Below are 20,492 nucleotides of genomic sequence, written 5' to 3'. Positions count from 1 at the left end.
GGACCAGGAAAGAAGGCCACAGCTTCTCCAACGTAGCCTGGAGTAGTACTGTCAGCTGAAAAGACAGACCGCTCCCATACCTGCGGGACTTAACACTCTCTTGAGGTCTCTGGAGTCAATTCTTCAGCGTCTGAAGAAACAGCGAAGGCGAACAGATACGTAATTGTAAAGAACTGGAGCTCCACGTCTCTGATTGGCTCATGCAGCGAGGGGCGTGGCCCGCCGTCTCCCAAACTGGAGTTCTTCCCGTAGAGCGGAAGCCCATCTAGTCCGCCCCGGAAGTGCAAACCGGCTAGCATTCTTACTGGTGTGGCTGCTGTCTTCCGCGCGGCTTCTTTCAAGATGCCAGGAGCCGCGGCCAAGGTCTCGGAGTTGTCCGAGAGGATCGAGAGTTTCGTGGAGGCCCTGAAGCGGGACGGTGGGCGGCGCAGCTCCGAGGACATGGCTCGGGAGACCCTGGGGCTGCTGCGCCAGATCATCACGGACCACCGCTGGAGCCACGCAGGTAAGGCAGGCCAGCTCCATCGCGTCCCTCGCCGCTTCCGTTCCCTGTTCCCTGTTCCCTGGTGGAAAGTCGCCCAGGCCTCACCGCGCGCTTGTTCTGCTCACTCTCTCTGGCTTGGACTGCAGGGGAGCTGATGAAACTGATCCGCAGAGAGGGCCGGAGGATGACGGCCGCGCAGCCCTCAGAGACCACGGTTGGCAATATGGTGCGGAGAGTGCTCAGAATCATCCGGGAGGAGTATGGCAGGTCAGGTCCATGTCATGGGCTCTGCTCTGGATCCAGTGACGCTTCTTGCACGATCCCCTATCTCCGCTTGGCGCCTTTGTTGGAGCTGAACAGGTCTTGTTACACATCACACCACTTTCACACCTTATTCTACGACGTGTTGCCTCCACAGACTCCACGGACGCAGCGACGAGAGCGACCAGCAGGAGTCCCTGCACAAACTCTTGACATCCGGAGGCCTGAGCGAGGATTTCAGCTTCCATTATGCCCAACTCCAGTCCAACATCGTTGAGGCAATTAATGAGCTGCTTGTGGAGCTGGGTAAGAGTCCTGATCCCTAGGTGAAGAGGAAAAGTTGCAGAAAAAGGAGAGAACAACAGAAGTCCCTCGGAGTTGTTCTTCAGCAGGACTGGGAAATAACTAATACTCTGGTTCTCAGAGGCTTCCCCTCCATCCTGATTAGGAAAGGTTGGAACAGGTGGTAGGACTAAGATAACTCTCTAGATTTCCTTGCAGACCAACCCTTTGGAGACTGCACACTCACTGTGGCAGAGCCTCCATTAGAACAGGGCTTTATTTTCATTTTAACGGAGGTGAACTCACTAAAACCATGGCTAGAAGACCCTCACTTAACTTCCTCTTGAATTTTTATGCCCGCTCTCACCACTACCATCCATCTTGTTTTTGTGACCAAGGATGCCTGCAGATACTTAACTACAATCGGAGCTCCTCCGGAGAGGGAGAAGCTGGGACTGTCTGTGCACTGAGCTGCTGCTTCCAAATCCCACCCCCCATTCTTCCTCTGTGGCCCCCTCTTACGTGGAGGTGTCATGGCCATCTTTTGGAGGATCTTTTAATTTTATTTTAATTTTATTAATTTTATTTTTTAAATTATTTTATTTTATTTTTTTTTATGGGGGAGTTCTGTTTACGCCACCCTCAGCACTTTAGGGTTCCCCAGACTGGACCATTTTTTGCCTGAAATCACTATCTTCAAAATCAGTTGTAAAGGAGTGGGTGTCATGGCAGGGCATGGGTGTAAATTGTTGAGGGGGTACTGCTGGGAAAGAGGGCAGCCTGAGAACTTGAGAGATGGAAGATCTCAGAGGAGCAGCGTTCTTAAGAAAATGTGACACTTCATATTAAGTTGGTAAACCCTGCGCTACAAGGGTCAGCTGGGTGGGCAGTCTGTGATGGGCGTACATCCCATTTTGCGCTCTGTCATGTCTCTCGATACTGGGGCATGACAGTTTCCTATCTTGTAAAACTGATTGTTCTTGCAGAAGGGACAACAGAGAACATTGCAGCCCAGGCTCTGGAGCACATCCACTCTAATGAGGTGATCATGACCATTGGCTTCTCCCGAACAGTAGAGGCCTTCCTCAAAGAGGCTGCCCAGAAGAGGAAATTCCATGTCATTGTGGCAGAGTGTGCTCCTTTCTGTCAGGTAGGGAGACTGCTGGAGCTGCCAAGGAAAATGAAAAATGAGAGAGTAAAGAAGTAATAGATGGGATCCATGACAACTTTGAATTGATAAGCAAGACATTGAGGAGATAAAGTAAAACATTAAGGGAGTTTTCAACTTGTTCATCCTGTGAACATTCTTAAACATGGGTGAACTGCTGGGTCCATGAAAAGATAAACATTGGTTTTTTTTTCAGGTATCAAAATAAGGTAAATTACCTTGGGGATGACTGAGTCTTAGTTGGACCTCACTGCGTCCCTAGGTAAATAGGTAAATAATATGTAAGGAGGTAGAATGTAAGGAAGTAGAATGTTGTAAATGAGGAGCCAGGCCTCTCTTCTCAGTGATGCCTGATTATGCAGACAAGTAGTATTTCCAGTTTTGTGGCTGCTCTGGTCCTGCCGTGGAGCAGTAAGTATTTATGAGCTTCCTTTGGGCTTCCTTGCAGCTCACCAGAGAATACGTACCACAGGCAGAAAAGTGAGTTAGTTATGTGTTGAGACTTGCATGTTGCATATGCCCAGTATCACAGAATTCCCCAGGTCCAGTGACGTTTGAAAAGTCTTTCCCTTGCTCTCACACTCTCTCCCAGCATCAGCCTTTCTCTCTGTTGCAGGGTCATGAAATGGCAGTCAATTTGTCTAAAGCAGGTATTGAGACAACTGTCATGACTGACGCTGCCATTTTTGCAGTGATGTCAAGAGTCAACAAGGTGGGTATATTTGGAGCTCTGAATATCTCTGAAATACTGATTTTTATTCTCCTTTTTGAAACATCCATGAGGAGAGTTTCTAGCACCTTTTGAAAGTACATACTGGTGCCTCTTTAATCTATTAACTGAATTCTTTTCCCTTTGTCCGTATCATTGTTCCTCATTGGAAATCGCCCCTTTTTGGTTAAAGCATTGAAAGAATGAAGTCGGCCTACTCTAAGCAGGTCAGCTACCAGGGATCCCGCCCCCCTTGTGCTCAGAGAGCTCAGCGATGGTGGATGGAGAATGAGAAAGGCTCCCTGCTTCTCAGGAGGTGTGGCATATAGATTTTTAGAAGACAAGGCAAAAAGCAGCAGATGTTGCAGTTTCCTGTCCTGTACTATGTGAACTCTTTCCTTGGGAGTCCACTTTTAAGCTAGAACTTGTCCTGAGCCTAGAATCTCTTTCTCTCTACTGCTGTGTGGCTCCTCAGGATGCCAAGACTCAGGCCTGAGCATATAGGCGGTTGTGACCCATGGCCTTCTAAGGCTTTATCCCCAGGATGGCTCACATTTTTCTTCCTGTCTCAAAGGTGATCATTGGCACAAAGACCATCCTGGCCAACGGTGCCCTGAGAGCTGTGACCGGAACTCACACTCTAGCATTGGCAGCAAAACACCATTCTACCCCACTCATTGTCTGTGCCCCTATGTTCAAGCTTTCGCCACAGGTATGTCTGTCTGCCTTTAACCAACAGAGGGAAGGAAGCCAAAGTGTAGGCTTGATCTCTAGGCCTTCAACCTACTCACTCTGGGGCTTCTTTTTATCTGCATTTACTCAGTGGATTAGATCCAGGAGAGGCTGGAAAAGCCCCAAGAGTCTCGATCCAGGAAAAACAACTGATATTTTTAACCTGTCATTTATAACCTGATATTTATAAGCTTTGAGAAGTTGAAATTGCAAGGTCAAGACAATGCATAGTTGGGGGTGGCCCATTGTTTACATTGCCGCCACTCCCTCTTCACCGGACCACCTTTCCAGATGCCAAGCAAGTCACGTTTAGGAACGTAAATTTGTTTTATTTGTCATAGTTCCAGCGACTGTCCTCTGAAGCCTGAATACAAGCAGTTACTAAGTGAAGAGTCATTTCATTAGTGATAAAAACTATTTGCTTTGGAAATATCAATCTATTTATATGTCTCATTTTTTTTTAAATTGAGGTATAATTCATGTAACATACAATTAACCATTTTTAAGTATTCAGTTCAGTGGTTTTACTGCACACACAGCATTGTGCAACTACCACTCTCTAGTTTCAAAACTTTTCATCATCCAAAAAAATACTTGGTGCCCATTAAGTAATTTTCTCCCTTCTCCTCACCTCCTAGTAATCACTAATCTGCTTTCTACCTCCATGGGTTTGCCTATTTTGGGTATTTTATATAAACAGAGTACAGTGCATGCCCTTTTGCTCATGGCCTCTTTCACTTAGCATGATGTTTTCCAGGTTCATCTGAGTTGTAGCACAGTGCTCTGTTTATTTTTATGACTGAATCATATTCCTGTGTGTGGACATATCACAGTTTATCAGTTCACCTGCTGATGGGCATTTGGGCTGTTTCTGTCTTTTGGATTTTGTGAATAATGCTGCTGTAAGCATGTGTGTCCAGTTTCTGTGGGGACATGTGTTTTTTTAATTTCTCGAGTACCTAGAAATAAAATTGCTGGGTCTATTTTTAAATTTTTTTCTTTTTCAGTTCCCCAGTGAAGAAGATTCATTTCACAAGTTTGTGGCTCCTGAAGAAGTCCTGCCCTTCACAGAAGGTACAGAAGTACCTGTGTGTGCACGTGCGTGTGTTTGGTCTTTGATTTTGGTTCGGTGGCCAGTGGGATTGAGCGCTGCCCGGCTGTGCTTTTTACCATACTGGGGGACTGTCCTCTTTAGCAACTTAGAGTGCCTAGAGACCTAATCTAGTTTAGGTTCATTTTGTTCTGAAACTGATATGTTTTAGCTGAGTTATATCGGCCACAGTGGGTTGGATCACCCAGTATTGATTGGGTTCAGCTTTGCACATTGTTTGAGACACAGGCAACAACCCAGTGGGAAATGTACTTGTTTTTAGTTGCTGTTGGGAGTCATTTTGGTGATGTGGCTGCCAGAGGAAGCAGGCTCTGAAATGTTCCTACTTATAAAAGTAGGCCTGTAACTTGGATACCTTTGTGTGTTGGGGTCCTTTTCTCTGACTTCTGAAGGCAGCAGCTGTGTTGAGCAAGCCTCATCAACAGTTGACATGGTCTTAAGCACTCTTGGGGAGCAAAGCGTGGTATTTGGGTGGTTATTCTTCAGTTGAAAAACTTCATCCATTTATTTAAACATTCATTCTTTTAGAAATATTTTTATCTGTTAAGCACCCGCTATGCACCTGGCACTATTCTAGGCACTAGGGGTATAAAAGTGAACACTACAGAGAGCTTACTCCCACAGAGCTTACAGCCTGTTGCAGCAGATGGACAAGAAAATGTGAGGTCATAGGATGTTTTAGGAAAAAACAAATAAGCATGAAGAGATGGAAAGTGGCTAGGAGGCTGCCTTAGATCGGGGAAGAGCCTCAGTGAGATGACATTTCAGCTGAGCTCTGCGCGTGCAGGGCGGCACATGGAGATCAAGGCGTTGGTGCGGAGGGCCTGAGTTGGGTATGTGCTTAGCCAGCTGGGGAAGGATGGCCATATGACCAGAGGGGAATGAGCAAGAGGGAGAGTGGTACGGTTTGTAATTGGTGTAGTGTGGTGGGTAGGGGCTAGATCTCGAAGGCTGCAGTCCCAGGTTTGAATTCTAATGGCTAGGGAAAGGCACTGAGGAGTTTTAATCGGAGTATCATGATCCTCAGTCATCGGTTGTGGCCTGCATTTTGCTGCAGCTTCCCTTCCTTGGGGCAGCAAGTACGTCTACATTATCGAGCCTAGAATCTTTGTACTGCTTAAGCGTTAGAACAGGATCCTCAGTTTTATCTTTATCGCATGTGATTGCCTTTCAGGGGACATCCTGGAGAAAGTCAGCGTTCATTGCCCTGTGTTTGACTATGTCCCCCCAGAGCTCATTACCCTCTTTATCTCCAACATCGGTGGGAATGCACCTTCCTACATCTACCGTCTGATGAGTGAACTCTACCATCCTGATGATCATGTCCTTTGATACCACTCGTCCTGAGCAGAAGCTGCTTAGGCAAACCCAGAATGGAGAGGGCACTTTGGTGCCACTGCCGAAACGCATTTTCCTTGTAGTGACTGGAGTCAACCCAAAAAAGCTGGATACTGTTTCCTGCCGTTTTAGTCATCCCGCGACAAGGATGCATGTCCAGGACTGGTTTGGTGTAGGGGTGGGTTTTTTTTTGTTTTTTTTTTTTTCCTTTTGCCTTTCACATCTTAACAGAGCAGCAGGGCTTGACCTATTGATTTTGGAGCTTCTTAGTGACCTGGGGTGTCTGTTTCAGGAACTTAAACTTTCTGGTTCACTGGTGTGTTAAACATAACACTGAATAGCTTGCTGGGATACAGGTTTTTCCTCAGAAATGGCGACCACACCTTTTTGTAGGCTGTGCCAATAAAAGCTGCTCGAAGGTTCCGGAATTGGTTTATTTATTGTTCTGCCCTGATTGAACTGCCTGAAACAGCAGCAGCAGAGCCCTTTTCTTGTTTTCATAGAGGGCTGTAATTAGCAGTAACAGTCTAAAACAGAGATGTACAAATGAAAGTATTTATAAATACTTTCTAAAGTTTCTATAGTTTCCTTTAGAATTTATTGGAAATGGCCCCCAACAACTTGTTAGTAACGTAAGATGGTGGTTCCAAAACCTCTCTGATCATTAGAACCATCTGGGAGCTTAAACAAACACACAAACACTGTTGGGCTCCATCCCAGACCCACTGCATCTGATCTCCGGGGTGGCACCTGGGGATGTCTAAAGCTCCGGGGAAAAGGACCCTCTCATGTACTGTTAATAGGATTGTAAACTGGTACAGAGTTTTCTAGGGCAGCCTTGAACTTGTACTTCTAGAACTATTTGTACTAGCACACAGAAGTATAGACGAGGCTGTCCATGAGCTGTAATGTCACAGCCTAGGTGTTCGCAATAACATTTTGTATTCTGTTAGTTAAAAGCAAGAAAGGTTTTAAAATAATTGTGACATATTAAAATAATTATGACATACTGTGGAACATTATGTATCCACTGCAATAGAGGTTTCAAAAGGGTGGCTTGAGGGCAGTGTCTGGATTGAAGACACTTTGGCTGCTGGTTCACCCAGTATATAATTTGAATTAGTTATCAATATTTAAACATCTGGAGATTGCACATTAAACCATTTAGATTTCTTGATTCTTTTGTCAGAAGACTTGGCGACTCTGGGTCCACATTCCCAAGTGGCAGCAGTTGGCTAGAGTTGGGTAGCTTCTGATTCCATTAGATGGGAAACCTCCAATTTCCTGCAGTTCCTCCTGGGTCCATTTAACTTATGTTATCTGCCTAACCCTGTAGGCATTTGATATGTGAGTCTTGTGTTAATGAATGGGGTAGATTTGTAAGGAAGTCCGCTTCCTAATTGTTAGTTAAAAGCAAGCTGCCAAGCAATATGTATCATGATCCTTCATTAAAACAAAATGTGTCCTTGCAGAGGATAAGTCTGGAAATTAACACGAAACAGTGGCAAGGAGGAAGACATCTAATTTTATTTAGTACGTTTATATACTGTTTCCATATTTTGTGTGTAGTCCTTGAGTAATTACATTTTTTAAAAAGCCTCTCCAGGTAAACCAGGCGATCTGTGGGTTTGGGAAGCACTGGTCTGAAGCAGAAGGCCAAGGCAGGCTTGAGTGTGTAGGCGAACCCCCCGGAGTGCTGTCACAAAGGCTGGCCGCCTGCCTCTTGGCGTGTCGGGGTGGAGCAAGCTCCAGAAGTCTGCGTGTTTAACAAGCACGCCAAGGGACTCTAACAGGTGATCTGGTGACCGCACTTGGGTTAGCACTGGCCAGAAGTACACTGTTCTTTTGATAGCTCCTTCAGCCTTAGGGCTCCTGTCTTTCCTGAAGGAGGAAAAAAACAAGATCTGAGTCAGTCTAAGAAAGTGACCTTAAAGTCTTATGACTCAGAGAAGCCTGACTCACTCAGGCCTCAGTCTGCCAATTATTTCTCACAGCATCTAAGACCCCAGGCTTTCTCAGTGAAGCAGCTTATAGCTGCCAATTACAAGCAATTGTCTGCTCCAAAGGCACCAATTCTAACAGCAGTTCACTTGGGTATAATTGTGTGGTCTGGAGTAAGGGCAGCAGTGAGTCAAGGAACTTAAATCTGTTTCTTGCACAAAAAATTGCTTTATACTTGTTCTTTGTGCCTCTTAGTCTCTGGGTTTAAAATTAGCACCAACATCTTCCCAGGCACGATTGAGGTGGATGAAGGGTAGAGGTTCTCTTAGTCAGCTCTTGCCGTGCCTGGAACAGAACTGTGTAAGTGCATATTCTTGAGAATCTAGGACCTCAAGTAAATCCCACAAAGCTATTAATATGCCTTGCTTTTTCTATTTCCCTCTCCCCCTTTCCGGATTTGAGGAAGAGTCAGTATTGGAAAGGGAGACCCTGTCCTGAACAGGGAGAGGCTGAGATGTCCGTGTTGACTTACCACCTCTCACCAGCCTTTGTGCCTGCCTCACTGCCCACCTTTGCAGGCAGAACCCAGAGGCTCGTTAAAAAAAGAAAAGAAAAAAGCTTTTAGCTGAGATAATTAAGAGAAAGAGGATTCCAGCTAAATCCAATGTGAAAGGCTTCCTATGCCAAACAAACCCAGTTAGATAACTTACTTAATACAGTTTATAAAGACACTTTTTCCCACGGTTTATATCTTCCAATTTGGGCGGAGGGCAGGAAAGGCATAATTCTTGGAACTCAAATAAGGAACAGAAATCCTAATTTAGCTTCAGAAAAGAAGTCTCCAAAAAGTATTCTACCAAGAAAAACTTAAATGTAAAGTGATACCTCAAAGAAAAAAATGCTAGTACCCACAGGATCGTAAGTTTCACAGATGTGCTTCAAAACCATTTCTCAGAGCAATCTGTTGCATCAGTGCGGGGGTCACTGAAGGCTGGCGGTTGCAGTTCCATCGTGGAGCTCAATGGCTCTGTACTGCCCCTATGCAGAACTCGGCACATCAGAACTGCTTTGCCATAAAGACAGTACCAGATGGTGATGTGATCATTGTAAGGGCCCCGTACTGTCCACCTGTCCTCGCAAAACTCCCTCTGCAGACATGCACCTCTTTTGACACAAAGGAGCTATTTTGAAATGTGCCTTGGAAGTGTTTTATATCTGGCCTGCTTTGCTTTGAATTATTCTTTTCATTCACTGAACAGCTGTTCCAGGATATTGTGCAAGTGGCTAAGCAATTATTATTAATAAAGACCTATAGTCTAAGCTTTCAGTCTTCACAACACTCCCACAATGGAGGGCTGCCCTTGTGGGCTTCATGGTTGCTCGCTTATATTAAATACGGTGCTGAAGAGAAGGGGCCTTCAGAGGTGTTTCTTTTTTTTTTTTTCCAGGCATGTTACATATGCCTAGAATTAAGACCTGCATAGAAAAAGCTTGACCACGATCCTAAAATTCATAATTTATATGTTAAATTCTGCAACTTACTACTACAGAAGAGGTTATGAAATGCTTTGACTAATGATAAACTAATGACAGTAGCTAAGTCCAAACTACTTTTTTGTGGGGACCATCACTGAATACTACTTGCTTTTGAAGTAAACAAGAGCGCATGTTTGGCCAGGCAAGTTGTTAGGGCAGTCAGGCCAAGTCGGCTTCTGCAGACTGCTGCTGGAGTCACACGGGCTTATTGGCTCCAGGGATTCCAGTATGTGAGACCCTCAGATTCCCACTGGCTTTGATCAGGTCTCCCGAACTTTATCAAATGTTTCTGGATAAGGCTGAGTGCTCTAAGACAAATGGGCATGCATTGAAAATGACCCAAGGGTTTGAAAAAATCCTAAGCCATTGGATAACCCCTTTTTAATTTATATCCCCCCACAATTTCTGATGCAACATATTTAGAAGGAACTCAGGAGTTACTGAATGATGAAGGGAGAAATAGAAGAAAGGGATTAATTGGTACAGATTATCCAGATTTTTGGTTTCCCAGACTTTTTCTCTTCTGAGCCTACCTTTTTGCCATCTCACTGTGAATGAGCAACTTCAGCTCAGAAAGGGTGAAAATAGGTGGAGCAGATAGTGACAAACAGACCCATCGGTTCTTTTTGTAACCCTGCATTTGTAAAGAGTTTTGATGGAATGGATGGCACTTCAGGTGGGTAACAGGGAGAAAGTTCTTTGTGCCAGAAACTGCTGTTCCTCCACTCGGGTGAAGCTTCAGCTGAGCTTGGTTGTCAGCGCTCGAGGACCTAATGGGCTGCATCCATTCTCAGCATGGCTTCCTCAGCCCCTACACACCTCTAGAACTTGGCTCTCTCCTGCCCTGCCCCTGTTCTCACCACCGTGGTTTTTTTCGGTCCATTAAGCCCAGATCCCAGCTGTTCATTTGTTCTGACCCCTTTGCCTTGCTCTGACGTCTGAGTGCTAGAACCTCTCCATTGTCAACTATTCATGGAGTTCCAGATCCCCAGTTAGGGTACGGACCTTGCCCTAGCTCTCCCCCAAGTCCTTCCCCTTCCTTCTGTCCTACACTCTGAGCATCGTGCCGCTAGCTCCTATTGCCATCTATAGCCTTAATTCTGGCAGAATTATTTTCTCTTATCTCAATAATAAAGACAGCTGTAACTCAGTGATCCCTAAACCTAGAGGAAGTTACCGTATTCTATCATCAGTTTCCTTGCCCCTCTCCCTGACTACAGCTAAGCTTCTTGGAGTTCTGCGCCTTTATTTCTCAATAAAAACTTGAAGGATGTTACCAAAAAAGGGAACTCTCAAGAACAGCTTCATTGTATATCTCATCTCTCAAGTTTTACTCAAAAGTTAAAGTCTCCACCAACCAGATTCTAACAAAAATGAACCACTGGCCTTCAAACTGATAAATCGCTAATAAATATAAAATGTATAGGGCGTATGGGGGTAATAACGGGAGGGAGTGTGCAATGTGAAGCCCCACAGACCTGGGTATAAATTCTGGCTTTCCTAGGTAGATCCTGAGCCAACTAGTTAACACCCCTGAGCCTTAGTAGTCTCATTGTAACAGAGACACTAGCTTCCTAAAAGGCTATTGTAAGTATTAAAATATGTGCATGGTAACTGTTATTCTTGTTATTGGAGCTAGAAGACTTGGATGCCACTCTCCGCTTTACTTACTAGCTGTGTGATCTTAAGACATATCATTTAATATTTTTCAGCCTTAGTATCCCCCTCTGCAAAATGGGGAGAATAATACCACCTTATCTCATGGGTTACCAAGAAATTCAGGTAAGTATGTAAAAATTATTTTGTAAACCTTAAGAATTATGAAAAAGATGTTGCAGTGAGAATTTCCGCTTCTGTATTTCCTGACCAGCCTGCTCCAATGGGCCTTTGTATCAATGGAACTATTTTCCATTGATAAATTGGAAAACTGAAATGTATCTTTGCTTTTATGGCTCCTGAGTTAAAAACAAAACAGAGCAAAACCCTAACAGGCAATAATAAAAGTAATATTAGGGGTTTTTTTGGCTAATAGTTTGGTTTTATACTGATGCATGGTACCGAGTTTATAAATTATTAAAATAGGATAATTATCTCTTATACTGATCCAGGCTAGCTAGGAAAATTGGTAACATAATTTATGGCGAACTTTTTATAATCTCTTATTCTCCAGAAAACAGTAGTTTGGGATTATAGCAAAACCTTTTGAAATTATACCTCATCATCCTAATATAAGAAGTGTTATAACACTTTTTTTTAATCCCACAAATTGGCCTGACCTAAAAAGATCTTTACAGCTCCCGGCACAGCAGGCCTCCGTGTGGCTCTGCAGAGTGGAGACAGAGGGCCAGAGGCCACGGCACCCCCGGGCCTGCAGGCAGAGCCCCCGACAGCCTCGCAAATTCCCTGAAAACACTCTCCTTTCTAAGGTCCTCTCTCCCAGCTATGAAACCGTTGAGGCATGTTTAGGAGAATAAGACCATTTCTAGACAGTGGTGCCTATTCTTCAGGGTTCCAATTACATAATTCTACAAGGATCCCCTCGAACACCGGGTTCGGGCTTTCCCTGAACCACCTCTGAGGCGCACACTAATGAATGCTGCACTTCATGGTGTCCGTAAGATCCACTGCGGGGCTGCTGGCAAACACACTTTTCTTCCATGAGCACAGATTTGTTTCCTGTATTTAAAAATGAGGAAAATAATTCCATTGATACAAAAGCCAATTTGAGCAGGCTGGTCAGGAAATACAAAAGTGGAAATTCTCATTGCAACATCTTTTTCGTTGTATAACATCCCAGTTGCAATAAACATTGCCAGCTGTTTTGTTTTTTTGTTTTTTTTGTTTTTGTTTTGCTTTTTTCCCCCTTCTATAGGACTTTAGCCTATTAAGTCTTATTAACCAGAAATCAGGTCACCTAAATAAGTGGGGGAAATACAAATTAAAAGTGGCATAACAAGCATTTGCAGAAAGATCCTAAATGAAATTATGAGGCCATTAGTTACGCATACTGTAATAAAACCAAGATATAATTTGAAAGGGAGCAAAAGAAACCTTGTCTCCTGAACAAATGTAGAGAACACATCTGGTTAGTTCGAAGGATAAAGGCTGCATTTTGATATGAAAATTGCTTTCACTTAAAGAGATACTTTATATAAAGTATAAAAAAATTTTTTTAAAAACAACTCATAGTACTTTCATCATTTTACTGGTTCGGGATATGAACAACAACAACAACAAAAAACATGAAGAAAAGGACTTTAATTTTCTCTATTCTATCCCTGTCCTTGTTCTTTATCAATAGTTTTTACCCCTAAAATATTCTAACTACGGGCCTGAGGGAAGACTACAGAGAGTGTTTTTACCGGGTGTAGAGAAACTCGTTAAGCCTGAGTTCTAAATATGTAAAGGAGCAGCAGAGGAAAGGGAAGAGACTGAAGGGAAAGGAAGGGGCTGGCAGAGCACGACCCTGCGCAGTCTAGGAAGGCGGACTTGATTCCTGGGAGTTCAGCATGAGGTAAGAAATAGTAACGCAAATTATGAAGCTGGAATAAATTGCAAAATCAAACCAAAAAAATGCCACATCCCACCCTAGGAAAACCACAAACAAACCAACCAGACAATTAGACAATTAATTATTAAATTTTATCCCTAAATAAGTTACAAAAAGCAGATATTAAAGGGCAACCGCCTGTATCCATGGATACAATGGAATGAAGGGCCTTTAGGCTTGACTTCCATCTGGCTACCCAACTAGATGGATCAGCTGCTCAAGGAAGACCGACAGGGAAGATGCTGCTCGGGCGCACCGGGCCGCTTCGGTCAGGACCTGCTGGCGCCTGCTCTTTATGCGCTCTGCTCAGAGGCATATAGTCAGCGTCCCTCTGGTTCTTTATAGATCAGTAATTCTCACGGTGGCTCACATGGAGGCACGGATGCATGCAGGTTTTGCCTGGTATCACATCCTTCTGCTTTTCCAAAGAGACACCAGGCCTGGGCCATTTTGCGAAGTTTTGCAAGATTGGGTTTAACCTATGGGAAGAAAGGGAATAGCTCCAATTACCAGGATGAAAAGCCAAGTAGCACGTATGTATTTCTTAATTATGGCTATTCAAACCTGTTTAGATATCTAATTTCTGGATTCAAAAAAGATAGATTTCCTAAGATAAGAGGGACTAAAAAGTCTAGATTCCCATCTCTTCAGAAATAGGGACAAAACTTTTCATTGTCATGTGAAACAAAAAGGTTTTAATGGAGTCAAATCTGCTGGATGAGTCAGAACACATAAGCACCTGAAAACTCCATGCAGGAAGAGATTTTATAGCCCTTGGAAGGAAAAGTAAGCCAAAGAAAAGATTTTGGAAACCAGGACAGTCATATATGCTCTCATGTTGTTTCATACAAGATTGTAACAAGGAAAGGAAATGTCCTTTAATTTAAATCACTCTGCACCTTTACTGTATTAATCATTGTTCTCGGGCTGCTGAGTAATTAGGGCCAAAGCCTAATGTGGAAACAGCCTAAGCTTGGCTGCCCTGCACCTGATGGTCCCCGAATCATAACGCTGGAGGTACTTGGAGATGGTCACCGTTTCCAGCAAGGCCACCATCAAGCAACTGGCTGTTTAGGTTACATTTGCCAGCAGTGAATGTGCTGTTTGTACCAACTTTCTGTAACCCCAGAAAACTTCTGCATCTTATCAAACCTAGAGCCAGTAGGCAACAGATGTTCCAAATACGTCAGTCTGAACATGTGCTAAGCTTAAAAAATACGAAGGCATCATGTGTATAATCTGACAGTGCAGACTAAGCTCTAATTTGAATTTGAGCCGGAAGCTGAAATGGTGAGGCTTTACATACAACTTCCAATGTGTAATTTTTAAAAATCTGTTTTGCAAAGGATTAAGACAGATTACATTTGGATAACAGGATCTGAAAAAGCAGCAACTAAACTTTGCTTTTTCTTCTGTTAGTCATTATTGTACCTGTTTTTCCTGCTCCAAGTGGTCTATGTCCGCCAACGGCAGCATAGAAGGTCTCCCATGAGCACACTGGAATGGCAGCTGGCAGCGGGACAGAGCTTCGATAAGGCGGCAGCTCTCCTCCAAGCTCAGGCCATCATTAAACTTAATGGCCCCTAAATGAAAGACAGAAACAAGAAGGTTATGGTGTATATGGTGGGAAACCAATGCAGACCCTGGGCCAGAGTCAAATATCTGGGAAAAATAAAGTGTTTCTGAGGCTTCTTTCATGTGACTTTAATACTGCTTGTAATTAGCACTTAAGGCCCTGGATGAAGCCGAGGCTTCAGGACCAACCTCTCTCTCAGCTTTTCCTCCCGGAGCCCTTGTCTTTCTGATCCCCGTCGGAGGCGTTCCTTAACTTGCTAGGGTTTTGTTTTCAGAGTTTTTCTCAAAGAGAGCAGAGTAACATTTTTGCTTACTTCTCACAGGCGTATGAAATCAAGGTCATCTTTCGTCCATAGCAATCTATCACCAAGTCTCTGACTGTTTCCTACAATGTCCATTTCATTTGCTGCTTTTTTCTATTTCCATAACAATCTTCCTAATCTAAACTCTCATATTGTCAGAACTTGCCCTTATGCACACATTAACTTAGTCAACAAGTATTCCCAAGTGTACACTTTGTATTAGGAACCAGGCCCGGCAGTGAAGGAGACGAGGGTCTCCACCCTCAGGAAGCTTCTGATCTAATGGGTCTAACAGGTGAGAAAACACTAAACAAACAATAATACAGTAATTTAAATGACAAATTAAATAATATATACTATAAAATACTTTATATATTTTTATATATGTGTTTTATAGTATATATGGATAAGTACTGTAAAATGGAGGGTATGAAAGAATATGTAACAGAAAAAGCAAACCCAGTTTGGGAGGTCAGGCAATGCTTCCCTGGCAAAAGGATATTTAATCTGAGACCTTAGATTAAGAAAGACAATAAAGAATCAGGAAAGCATTTCAGAGGGAGGGAAGAGGCAAGCGTGAAAGTGCAGACACAGAAGAACGAGGCTAAGGAAGCAGGCTAGAAGTGACGGCAGGGTGGGAGGGATGAAACCGGAAAGACGGGGGCCAGAAGCCCCTTGCAGGCCATGGTGAACAGTAAAGCTTTTTTAAAATTTGATTTACTTATTAGAGAGAGAGGAAAGGAGGGAGGAGAGGGAGAGAAACACTGATGTTTCTCTCGGTTGCCTCTTGCACCCAGCTCCCAACCCAGGCATGTGCCCTGACCAGGAATTGAGCCAGCAGCCTTCTGGTTCACAGGCCAGCGCCCAGCCACTTGAGCCACACCAGCCAGGGCTGAAGAGTAAAATTTTCATCCTAAGAGCAATGAATAGTCTTTTTTTTTTTTTTAATCCTTACCCGAGCATATATTTACTGATTTTAGAGAGAGAGGAAGGGGGAGAGAGAGAAAAACACTGATGTAAGAGGGAAACATGTTGGTCAGCTGCCTCTTGTACGTGTCCTGACTGAGGATCGAACCCACCACCTAGGTATGTGCCCTGACTGGGGATTGAACCTGTAACCTTTTTGTGTATGGGACTACACTCCAAGCAACTGAGCCACCCGGCCAGGGCAGCAATGAATAGTCTTGACACATTTTAGTTAGAAGAATGACAGACGAAGAGGGATGTTTCAAAAAGATCCTTCTGGGTGCTGAGGGAAGAGGAGCTTGAAGCAGAGCCAGAATGGAGGTGGGGGACTAAGGGGACTCAAATGGCAAGGACTAGGGAGGTGGCAGTGGAAACAGATCACATCAGACAGATTTAAGATACATTCTGAAGGTGGAGATGGTGAAATTTGGTGATGAAGCACATATGAGGAGTAAGGATAAAGGGGTGAGGGGGTTTAGGGTATTTACAGGAAGCAATGAGTGACTGGTCACTAAGCAGGAAAAGACTTTAGGAAGCGAACAGAGGAGGAGGCTAATGAAGACGGGTCAAACAGAGGGAGGGTGTCGGCAGACTGGACATCTCTCTGTGGTCAAATGATAGTTACAGGGGATTCGATCGCTGTCAGGATCCCTAAGGTAAGTTCCTCTGAAACTGCTTTCTGTATTTTATCACATTACCCTCCCCTCCCCTCCGTGATTCTAATGCCTTCTGTATGAAATCTAAAGGTTTTGTTGTGACCTTCTAGGCTTCTCTATTCTTTTTACCAGCTTAACTTATTAATATGCTTTGTCATATAACTAATTTGTGCCTCTGCACAGGCTATTTCCTCCCCCTGTAGTAAACTCTCCTCCCATCCTATGAATCCACGTCCCTCTGTTCATTCAAAACTTGACTCAGAATGTGTCTCCTCTAGGATTTACTCCTCCACTCATATAATACAACAATTAATAAATAATAACACAACAATAAACTCAGTTTCGCATACTCACAACTGTAAACCTACCTTTCCCCCACCCCGTCTATGTGTTGGTGTTTTGCTTTGTAGCAGTAATTTTTCAGTGCTCATTTTGAGTGCAGTCAGCTTCTTGACCTAAATCGTGCCCTCCGGAGGCGAGGGGTGAACGTGCCCTCCACTTCCTTTCAAACTTGCTGTACGCCTGCCAGTGCTTAGCACTCAGAGGCGCTGTGGCTGCCGTGTTGAGTCTTACCGTGGCAGGCTTGCGATGCCAACACCTTCTGGACAGTCAGTGGCAGCGTCCCTTGGATGCCTCCTGTGGTCTGGAGTAGCTAGTGCGGAAACATATTCTTTATTAATGAGAGAAGGAAATGGACGACGGTGCCTTTTGTGTGCAGAACCCCAAATAAGAGAAAAGTTTACCTCCACTTGTTCTCGAAGAAATTCCTATGAAGCAAAAAGGGAAACAGGCATTAATCCATGTTATGTTATATTTGCCCTTTGATAGTTTATAAAATATCCCCACTTTCTTCTTTAAAATATGCCTCCTGAAGGAGAGTTCTAGCGATACAGCACTTAGGTGCAAATCATTTACTTGTAATACACTTTAAATATGAAATACCAAGACGACTGAATAGAACTCTTATTGAGTAAAGAATATATTTAGCTACTGAAACTTCCTCCAGAGGTAGCACATCAACTCATGGGGTTATGCAACTGGTGAGAGGAGCCTGATGATTCAACCGAATTGAAATATCAGAGAGGCATCTCACTAAGAGGCTGTTTGTATTCATAATCTCAACCAAAACAAGGGTAATATTACACAGAAACAGAATAAATATACAAGAATCATGAACACAACTGTGCACTCAGTGTAACACTTGCTTAAATGTCATAAACATAAGTAGTCACTTCAGTTCCCACAGGCATTTTTTTTTTTTTGGACAATTCCCTTCAGGTCAAAAGCTCACTTTCTGAGGCATTTTATTGAGAAGTTTCTCCTCACTAGCATATCTCTGTCCCAAGGGTGGTCTTTTTAACAGTTATATCCTGGCAGATGTTAATATTTACAAAAGGACTTTAAAGAAATTTAAAGCAGACGCTATTTCATGCTACCTACTTGCTAAATCTCTGGTGGTAACTGTTTTGAGATAATGGCACATTTAATAATTTATTTATAAGAAAACACAGGATTTCTTTACTCGTAGAAATGCCTATGTATAAATCAGCTTCCTAAGACTACAACATGGTAGATTTTTCTTTTTAAACTAGACTCAGAAAATTCTCTCCCCGTCTTCAGTACACTCTACTGTGCTTATAAATGAGCATAGTTACAAAGAGCAAGGTGGTAGGTATTATGCATTTTTAAAAAGCGCCCTATTTTCCCAAACAAACCTAAGCAGAAAGATGTCTCATTAATACCTCACCCCTTAACAAAGCTTAGCGTGGATACAGATCAAACCTAACTTCTTTGCTATTCTCTCTTACGCCTGTATATCTGGGACTTGTAAAACAATAATTTGTAAGCTTTGTGAGGGGTAGATATATCTTACTCTCTGTTCATTTCATATTTCAATGGTTCAATTTATGTCAGATAATTTAAATAATATTAAAATGACTCATTCATCAGGCTAGAGGATAGAACTTTACAGAAAGATGTATTAGTGATCTCTCAACTGCTGGACCCAAGGAGCTACCACTTTCTTCAAGACACCAAAACTATTCCAGCTTCTTCCAGAATCAACAGAATCTCTCTTGATCAGCCTGATTTAACATAATCAAGATTTTCTGAAACTATAAGCCTTGTTTCAACTTGAGGTAAACTCCTTACCAGCAGTCTTTGAAAGTCACTTTATGAAAAGTTTTTATTGTAATTTTCTGGCTAAATACTTAGGGATTGAATTACAATAAAAGATTCTAACAGACCCTATCTTTTGGATTTAAGAATTTAGAGGCACAGCCTTGGAAAAAGAGCTACGTTGAGTGATGCTGACAACAAAGCAAAGGTTGTCTGATCAAAGGGCAGTTTTGGAAAGGGTAAAGTCAAGGTAATCCAAGAGCTGTCTTTTTCTGTCTGCAGCCAAAGGTCCTGAAAGACTCGTGTACTTAGCTCCACTTCCCCTCCCTTCATTCACTCTCTGACCCATAGCAATCTGTCTGCTGCCCTGCCCAACCAGGAAATAATTCCACAATGTAACCCGTCTCCTCAGGGAAGCCAAATCCACTTGCTATTGCTGACCACTCCCTTCTTGCCTTAAACTTCCCTTGGCTTTGGCAATACTGATTTCCCCCAATTTTCCTCCTCCCTCATCGACCAAATAGATTCAATGATCCTTTACTGTTTCTACGTTCCAGCAGCAGCTTTCCAGACTTCTGCTAAAACATATATACCCTGAATGCTGCTGTTCCACGAGCTCCACCCTTTGTTCTTTTCTCTTTTTATTCATACGTTTGCTGGACAATCTCACTTCCTTTAGAATGCCAGTTTCTGATATTATCAAAATATTTATACTATTACCTCCCAAAGAAAGACGGGTAGCCCAGATCTTTCCCAAGTGCTAGGTCTATAGGTCTGCCCATCTACTGGACAGCCCCACTTGTAGGCACATTCAATGTATCTAAAGGTGGACTCAGACTCGCTCCCCAGACAGGTGTACTCCTCCTCTGCTGCCTTTTGCTGTCAAGGGCCCCACGCTCCTTCCAGTCCTTCAAGCCAGAACCCTCAGAACCATTACCTATCTGTTCTCCTTTATCCCTTTTATATTCTGTTGCTTACCAGGTCCTCTTGATTCTACCTCCCAATTTATGTTACAAACATGCCCCTCCTCTGCATTGCCACTGCTTTGCCTTGGCCCCGTCCTCATCCTCTCCTATTTGAACCAGTGCAATAACCTCTCCACTGCTCTCCGTACCTCAGGTCTTTCCCGTGTCCATCTATCTCACAATTTATCCAGTAAATTTATCTTCTAATTTTTATATATTATTAAAGTAGTTCAGATTTCTAACAAAATGGTCCACTAGGTTGATGTGGATTTGCCTGTGCTCCAAACATAAAGAGCTGGAGATGAAGGAGTAAGAAACCATAATGAATAAAATGGGACACCGTGAAGAAAGAACTGACAGATCTGAAAAAGAACCAAAATTCCAGAAACAAAAAATATAGTGATGGAAATTATAAAAAAAAAAAAAATTCAGTGGACAAGTTAAACATCTAATTAAATAGTAGTTGAAAAAAGAATTTAGTTCACTGGAAGATAAATGAAGAAATTTCCTGGAATACATCACAGAGAGATAAAACAAATGAGGAACATGAAAGAAAAGTTAAAAGACATGGAAAAGAAAAAGATAAGGTCAAGTACACATCTCACAGGATTTCTAGGAGACCAGAAATGGGAAAAGAAGCAATCAATGTTTGAAATGATAATAACTGTATATTTTCTAAATTGAAGAATTATGATGAATCTCAAGAAGGAAATGAAAATAAATCCATACAAAGATACGTCATAGGGAAACTGCAGAACATCAAAGACAAGGAGAAAATCTTAAAGGCAACCAGAGAGA

General features: G+C 43.0%; 2 protein-coding genes across 7 annotated transcripts in view; one reads left to right on the top strand and one right to left on the bottom strand.

Annotated features, from left to right (window-relative positions):
- The first annotated feature begins 277 nt into the window (after positions 1-277).
- EIF2B2 (eukaryotic translation initiation factor 2B subunit beta) lies at positions 278-6,554 on the top strand. Of its 2 annotated transcripts, none has more exons than XM_054567262.1 (8): positions 278-505; positions 631-751; positions 903-1,051; positions 2,014-2,177; positions 2,812-2,907; positions 3,479-3,616; positions 4,644-4,734; positions 5,922-6,554. In XM_054567262.1, exons 1-8 carry the CDS (start codon positions 343-345, stop codon positions 6,077-6,079), a joined length of 1,080 nt encoding a protein of 359 aa, XP_054423237.1. In that variant the 5' UTR covers positions 278-342; the 3' UTR covers positions 6,080-6,554. The 2 variants fall into 2 exon arrangements, with proteins under 2 accessions (XP_054423237.1, XP_054423238.1); XM_054567263.1 differs by having other exon boundaries at positions 4,644-4,710; positions 5,922-6,552.
- Positions 6,555-13,165: 6,611 nt separating this feature from the next.
- Positions 13,166-20,492, bottom strand: part of LOC129065885 (acylphosphatase-1) — a 44,003-nt gene continuing 36,676 nt past the window's right edge. For 2 of the 5 annotated variants that reach the window (XM_054567252.1, XM_054567243.1), the window contains 4 exons: positions 17,355-17,378; positions 17,185-17,263; positions 14,544-14,695; positions 13,166-13,591 (listed from right to left, as the gene is read on the bottom strand). In XM_054567252.1, coding sequence (XP_054423227.1) covers positions 13,469-13,591; positions 14,544-14,695; positions 17,185-17,263; positions 17,355-17,378 — 378 coding nt within the window. In that variant the 3' untranslated portion in view covers positions 13,166-13,468. Of the gene's footprint in view, positions 13,592-14,543; positions 14,696-14,780; positions 14,970-17,184; positions 17,264-17,354; positions 17,379-20,492 lie in introns of those variants that run through there. The other 3 variants (XM_054567245.1, XM_054567246.1, XR_008528624.1) reach the window with 3 other exon arrangements.

Source organism: Pteronotus mesoamericanus, unplaced genomic scaffold (genome assembly GCF_021234165.1).
Source record: "Pteronotus mesoamericanus isolate MK-2021 breed Mesoamerican mustached bat unplaced genomic scaffold, CSHL_Meso_final contig_182, whole genome shotgun sequence".
NCBI lineage: Eukaryota > Metazoa > Chordata > Mammalia > Chiroptera > Mormoopidae > Pteronotus > Pteronotus mesoamericanus.
The sequence above is the reverse complement of the archived record's forward strand: the minus strand, read 5'-3'. Positions and strand labels throughout refer to the sequence as shown.

What these genes read in the sequence shown, in the direction of transcription:
- EIF2B2 (XM_054567262.1), top strand. Translation starts at nt 343, where the DNA reads ATGCCAGGAGCCGCGGCCAAGGTCTCGGAGTTGTCCGAGAGGATCGAG. An exon ending in AGTGTGCTCCTTTCTGTCAG is followed by an intron (nt 2,178 to 2,811) that starts GTAGGGAGACTG and finishes TCTCTGTTGCAG; the next exon opens with GGTCATGAAATGGCAGTCAA. An exon ending in AGAAGTACCTGTGTGTGCAC is followed by an intron (nt 4,735 to 5,921) that starts GTGCGTGTGTTT and finishes ATTGCCTTTCAG; the next exon opens with GGGACATCCTGGAGAAAGTC.